A 6796-nucleotide genomic window follows, 5' to 3' on the forward strand; every position below is an offset into this window, starting at 1 on the left:
TTATTGCACATTTAGTTCCCACCCGCCCCTCCAATCTCACGTCTGTTTTCTAGCATCATTGCAGAGAATGAGCAGCAGTTTGGTCTAATTGCTTGCACAATACAGATGCTTGTGATCAGATGCTGCTGTTGATGATGAAAGAAGGTAGCAGGATTTGTCTAAGTGAGGTGGATTGTCAGTATACTATGGGAGTCCTGTCTCATGGGAGGGACTAGCTTTAGTAATACAGCAAGCCTCCCCCCCCGCCCAGGGGTAGGAGCTCAAGATCTTCCTCTGTAGCATGTCCCAGGAAATTAGATCGTTGCCACATGTGCTACTTGAACAATGCTACAAACACGTTGACACTTGCATTCATATATATTTGCACATATGCAAATAGTCACTCGCAGAAGTGTAGTTCAGCCTCTTTTGGAGGCGGTGATTGAAAAGGAGCCTGTAATCAACTTGTAACATATGTCGTGTCCAGCATCGCTGTAGTTGAGGTGAGACTTCCAGGGTTGACTCTAGTCCTATGCTGGTCTCCTTGCATGGGGAGATGTGAGGCGGCTCCTCCCTGAGCATCCATCTGTGCGCTTCCATTCTCAGGGCGGTCTCTTCAGTTCGGCGTGTTGTGTTACTTGTAAAGCTTGAACTTTCTGCTGGCTCAATGGGTCAACATTGTTTAAAAATGATGAGAAATGCCTTCAGGCTTGGGTATCTCCTGTTTGACAGCATAGCGAAGGTCTGCCTTGCTTCTTGTTTCAGCGAGTTCTCCGGCGCCATGGAGTACCTGAAATTGCTCAACTCTTTCTTGGACTCAATGGGCAGTGGAGCCCCACCCTTTGCCAGCAATTCTGTACTCAAGTCCGCCCTGGGTAAGTCTAGCAGAACCGAAGCTCTCCCACCTGCAGGAACTACTGCGGATACATGTTCCCTCTCTCCCCACCACCTCTCAAACTCCAGGCAAGGAGAAATGCAGTCCTTGGAGTGAGACTTGATTGCTGAGCAGCAGCACACCACAATGTGGTACAGCGGCTCAGACTGGAAGAGGGTGGTTGGGAAGGCTCGTAAATTCAGCTCTGAGTTGTAATGCTGAGTGCCCAGGTGGGACTGCAGTTATTCGTATTGCTGGGCACGTTCCAAGCTGAACCCCATGCCCTCACCTGAGAGCTTGCTCCTGGCAATGCAAAGTGAGAGGAAGGGTGTGGGTATAAACCAGCATAGCAGTGTTGCAGTTGAGGTACAGGAAGATTTTTTCCCTACTTAATTGCCTATTGGGCCAAATACAGGTTGACCTCACTTTCACAGCAGCTGTCATATATATTCCTCAATCTCCAGAGACCTGCAACCCCTGTTGTAGACAAGCTCTGGGCGTCTATTGGGAGGCACGTGGTTTGGTCCCTTGGTGCATATTTAGTGGGACAACGAGAGCTGTAGACTCCCTCTGAGCCGTGCACTCATCTGGGCTTGGCTGGTAGCAGGCTGCTGGAGTATTCGTCTTGCTTGGTGTTGGTACAGACAGCACCTGGCAGCTCACCAGGATGCTGTGGGAGCTTTAGACACAGACTAACTGTGCTGTACCTAAAATGCGTGGAGCAAACATAGAAGGAAAACTAGATACTTCTTTTTCAAGGGATTGTTTTTTTGTATAAAGGGAAGTCTATATTTGGGTCAATATTGTCATGAAATTTAAAAGCAGCTCAGAGTAGCAGAGCCTATGTCCTTTGTCCCTTGGTAGGCTTTGGGAAGTTTTTGAGGGGATGTTAAATAATGGAGGAAGTGCTACAGGGAACCTGATGTATTTACTAGCTTGACGGTGATCAGTGCCAAGGCACGCTGTACGTATAAGTAGAGTTGTTACTTTGGGGTGGTGAGTGGAGATCCTCATCAGGAAGAAAATCAACAGACTTCTAGACAAGTAGACGGGGTAAGTTCTTGTTGACAAGATACAAACTCGGCACACAAAACTCTGCGGTCAGATGTAGGGTGTTTGCAAGTCCCTCTGTGTTCCTGCAGCATGTTTCAGCGTTTACCCAGATAGCTGCATTCCCATGGGATCAGTTTGGGCTCGTTAGCGTCTATCTTGGCAGAAGGCACTGGCAAGGGCACGTGACACCTGCCCACTTCTCTGAGCGGGAAGGAGCCGGGTGTCCTCTCCTGGGTTGCAGCTTGTGATTCTGTTTCGCAGGCCCCGATGTGGTGTGCAGATGGTGGTCAGCAGCGGTGGCTATGGCAATCGGTTGGCTCAGAGGGGACGACGCAGCTGTGAGGTCACATTTCGCAGAAGTGGAGCGCATGCCGAAATCCCTGGAGATGTCAGAGTGAGTAGGCCTCATACGACTTTCAAACCCCTGCTCCTTCTAAACAGGAGCAGCTCTTCCCCCAGACCCTGTCCTGTGGGTTACCCCTACCCTACCTGTGCTCTGGAGTCGCACGCCTCTTGTGCTCTGGGGTGCAGTAATGCACTGTGCTCAGAAATCAAGCCTTGCTGGCTTGTAGATCAAGCCTTGCTGGCTGATACTAGAACTGTGGACTGGAGGTATCAGAATTGCTTCTTTAGGGATGTCTTTTGGCTTTGTTCTGATGGCACAGCCTCCCGCCTTCCAAAACCAAACAACAAAACTCACGCACTGATGGAAAGGCTAGTGTCACTATCTTGGTTCTTTTGCACTAAAGCTTCTTAGCCAGTTTCCTTCCATTTCTCTGAGCAATCTCTGTAGGCGAGGAACATTTTCCATCTTTTTTCTCTTCAAGAAATGATATCTCTGCTCTTGAAGATGGGAGGGTGAAAGCTGATGCTGGTTGCTACTTGAGCTCAGCTCCTGGGGCTGCCCTGTGGCAGCATGACATGGGACTGCTTGAAAGCAGCGCTCTCTTTCTTTTTCAGGAATGCAACGTGTGTAAAGCCATGCAGGCCTCGCTGTCTGGGAAGGCAGATGGACAGCAGAGTTCCTTGGGTCACTGCGAGAGGGCCAGCAGTCAGTTATGGAACAGCCTCAACATGAGCAGCGGCGTCTCCAGCACCGTCCTCAACAACGTAAGAGCTATAAGCCCCAGGATAACGCATGGTCTGTTTTAGTTGTGAGATTGGTCTTGCTGCAGGTGTATCACTTCTCCATTGTGTGTACCTGCATTCACCATCCATCCTGTGTCCAATCGGAGTAGAAGGGAAGCTTCCTGCCTTTCCTTCCAAAGGGCATTGACATATATCTGCCCCTGCTCTATGGAGGAGCAGAGCTGCAAGTACACCACCATTTCCCTGGGCATGGTCTCAAATAGCTGAGCTCCCACTCCTCTCCTGCCAGTACCTGTCACCCCTTTCTGGTGCTTTGACCACTTGGTCCATAGAAAGCATCCATCTCCGTCCTCCAGATGAAGTTGCTGACACCTGTAAAGCAGGACCTCATTAAGTCAAGTCTGCTCTGTTTTAGGCAGCACTCACGAGTGTTTGAACCCTCGACCGCAAAAGTGGGACTGTGCCGTGCTATTCCTGAGCTTTTGTGGGGCTTGTTTCTCTTCTTTCCAGGATTACCTAAAACTGGAGCTTCCCTGCATGGCATATGGGACACAATTGTGGTCCCTTCCGTCGCTCCTGGGTGGCAGCTGTAGTGCATTGTAGTTGCATTGCATGTTGTGGCAGTAACTGTGCAATGTTTCTGCAGTGCAGTACAGAGGCACTCTCCGCTTCGGCAGCGCGGGTAGAGTCCCCTAAGAGCAACTAGGACAGCGAGCGATGCTAGGGGGCAGCAGCAGACGGGGAAAAGGGATGTGGGCGGCCACTGCGGGCTGTGCCAAGACTGCCTTTTTTTTTTCCTCTGCAGGTAGCAAGGCTGTCTTTGCTGTTTCCCACTAGTTAGTATCGCCGTTTGGGCAGGAAAGCCTTTGCAGAAGGCTGGGGGCATTGCTGGTGCAATATCCCCTTGGCACGTCTTGTCTGGAGTGGGGTCAGGGTCAGCCTTGCGGAGGTGTTGGCTCTCCTGGAGGGGACAGCTGCTCGTTGGGCACAGCCTGGCACTTGTTCCTTAGGCTGGACCTCTTGGTACCGGGCCCCAGAGATGCCACTTGGGCAAAAGGCAAAGTCCTGCTCCCTTCGGTGCATCATGGTGGGGCGACTCGACTGGGAGGGCCGGGGAGCCCCCCTGGGTGGGCAGGAGGTGCTGCGGCCGCCCTCCCGTGGGCCGTGTCAGCAGCTGTGTAGCAAATGGCCTGTTACTCGCCTGATGGGTTGTGTTAATAAGCGTGTGTGCCCGGGCCCCCTGGCTCTTGCAGATGATCCAGCTGCTGGCCTGTGACTTGCTGCTCTCTCTCCGCACCAGCCTGTGGCAGAAGCAGGCGAACGCCAGCCAGGCCCTGGGTGAGACCTACCACGCCTCGGCCCCCGAGCTGACGGGCTTCCAGCGCGACCTCGGCAGCCTGCGCAAGCTGGCCCACGGCTTCCGGGCCGCCTATCGCAAGGTGACGGCTTGCCTCCCCTGCCCGCTCCGCCTCTGGCTTAGCTATAGCCCTTCCCGGGGGGCGATGGGGAAGCTGCGGCCCTTGGAAACATAGGGTGGGCTTGAGGTGGGATGGTCTGCCACCAGCAGCCTCCATACTTCCTCTTAGTGAGTGATGAGGGAGGTTCCCATGGGAGTCCGGTGCTTGTTGGGAGGTGTCCGCCTTAGTTTCTACGTGGAAAACCATCAGCATGTCAGTACTGCCAAGCAAGTACCATGGCATCTTGTCCCTTAACGTGGCTTCAGACCAGGTCAGTCCCTGCAGGGGGTTTGGAAGGAGGCTGCCTCGGCCATGCTGGCTCTGTGGGTAGCTGGGGGTCAGATGCCCTCTGCACCTGTGGAACACCACGTGCTTCTCTGGGGGTTCCCCCCCTTCTGTTCTGTTTAGTCTATCTAGTTTTAAGCCTCTGTAAGAAGAAGTGTAATCTAATACTTGGACAAGAGAGTTGTCCTGGTATTGTCCACAAACTCTGGATTTCAAAGTTTGATGCTGTTACCAGAGTGCTGCACTAGCAGCCTGGGGTGAGATGCCTGCCTAGGCCACAGTCCCAGGGTTTGCTCTCCCATTTTCTGCCCGGTTCCCTGCTCTCATTCCTCCCCCTTTCCAGGCTACTCAAAGTTATGTGTTAAAAGCTTTTTTTTCCTCCTCACGGTTGCCCTGACCTGCAAATTCCCCAGAGACAGGTGGAAAGATGAGGGAGGAGCATGGAAGTGGGTCTTTGTTGTTGTCGAGGCATCAGCGCTCTGCTCTTGAAATGCGGTGGCCGAGGCATGACACGAGTCCAGCCACAGCATTACCCCCATGCCAGCCCACCTCTTACCCCCCATCTTGCCTTCCCTTCCAGGTTTTCCTCCATGAGGCCACTGTGCGCCTGATGGCGGGTGCCAGCCCTACCCGCACCCACCAGCTGCTGGAGCACAGCTTGAGGCGACGCACACCCCAGAGCAGCAAGCAAGGTCAGCCCCGGTACCAGGGCAGCGACCCACTGCCTGTGGGGTTGGGAGGGGGCAGTGCTTGGGCAAAGTGGGGGGGCATAGCTGCAGCCTGCAGCATCTTCCCTGTGTCTGAGGCTCAGGATAACGAGCTCCTGTCAGCCTATGGCTTCTGTCATGCTCTCTACAAGCTGGCTAACGTGAGCTGCCAGCCCTGGGCTGGAGGTGTTGGCGAACAGGCTGGAAAACATTTGCCTTTGAGCAGCCACACGTGCACAAAACGGCAGGCTGGAGTTCAGGGCGGTCAATACAAAGGCAGAAGCCAGGAATGCTAAAAGGGGAGAGCCAAGAGACGTGGTGCTGATTATAAAACCCCTTGGGGGTTTAAGGAAATGGGTAGATGTGCATGCCGGTGCTGGGATGAGCCCTAGGAAGTGAAGTGAAAGGGGCCGTCTGTAGAAGACAAGATCGCCAGTCCCTGCCTGACTCCGGCTCAGACTGTTCTCCCCTGCCAACCGAAAGCAGCTGCTTGGGGATCCGCACGGTGCCCCTCACTCTTGGCACAGGCGGGAGACACCAGCCAGGGACGCCTGTGCTAACTGGTGCCCTAACGAGGGCCAGCATGGCGGGGTTTCATCATGCAGGTGGTAGCTTCATCGTGAGATTTCTCTCTCCTCTTTGCGCATAGGTGAACTGGACACTCTGCCGGGCCAGAGGGAGCGAGCCACGGCCATCCTGTTGGCCTGCCGCCATCTCCCCCTCTCCTTCCTCTCCTCCCCGGGCCAGCGAGCGGTCCTGCTGGCTGAGGCCGCCCGCACCCTGGAGAAGGTGGGGGACAAGCGCTCCTGCAACGACTGCCAGCAGATGATCGTCAAGCTGAGCGGGGGCACGGCGATCGCTGCCTCCTAATGCCAGCGTGGGGCCGCCTCGTGCAAAGACAGCCTGGTCAACTGTCAGCCTGGACTTCCCTTTGGAGCTTAAAAAAAAAAAGTGCTAGGTTAGGGCTGTGCTGGTGGGATTGTGATGGGGTGGGAGAGGGAGGGAGGGGTTTGGTTTTGTTTTGGTTGTTGGTTTTTTTTTTTTTTTTAACTTGCACCAGGTTTAGCTTTTTTCGCCCCCTTGCTTGTTCTCAGGACCTTCTAGTTGTGGTTTTTGCGACTGTGCCTGGGGCTGTTGGGAAGTGCTGCCCTGACCTGGAGCCCCCATCCCTGTGCCAGGGAGGAGCCCACGAGCCCAAGGCATAGAGAAGTGGCACATCCCCTGTCTGTCCTCAGGGGCATCTTGTTCCCTTCCCGAACACCTCTGCCGAAAGAAACCTTTGGGGAGGGCAGAGGATCTGCTCAAGCCTTGCCCGCGGGGCTGCTGGGGTCTAGGGCTCTTCCCGAGAGAGA

General features: G+C 54.2%; 1 protein-coding gene across 1 annotated transcript in view; it reads left to right on the forward strand.

Annotated features, from left to right (window-relative positions):
- The window catches only part of SREBF2 (sterol regulatory element binding transcription factor 2), an 18933-nt gene extending 12619 nt beyond the window's left edge, over positions 1 to 6314 (forward strand). Inside the window, exons 13-18 of the mRNA XM_009575862.1 lie at positions 745 to 854; positions 2168 to 2300; positions 2848 to 3016; positions 4249 to 4434; positions 5318 to 5429; positions 6094 to 6314. Coding sequence (XP_009574157.1) covers positions 745 to 854; positions 2168 to 2300; positions 2848 to 3016; positions 4249 to 4434; positions 5318 to 5429; positions 6094 to 6314 — 931 coding nt within the window. The remainder of the gene's footprint in view (positions 1 to 744; positions 855 to 2167; positions 2301 to 2847; positions 3017 to 4248; positions 4435 to 5317; positions 5430 to 6093) is intronic.
- The last annotated feature ends 482 nt before the right edge of the window (positions 6315 to 6796 follow it).

The sequence above is a fragment of the Fulmarus glacialis genome, unplaced genomic scaffold (assembly GCF_000690835.1).
Source record: "Fulmarus glacialis isolate BGI_N327 unplaced genomic scaffold, ASM69083v1 scaffold35804, whole genome shotgun sequence".
NCBI lineage: Eukaryota > Metazoa > Chordata > Aves > Procellariiformes > Procellariidae > Fulmarus > Fulmarus glacialis.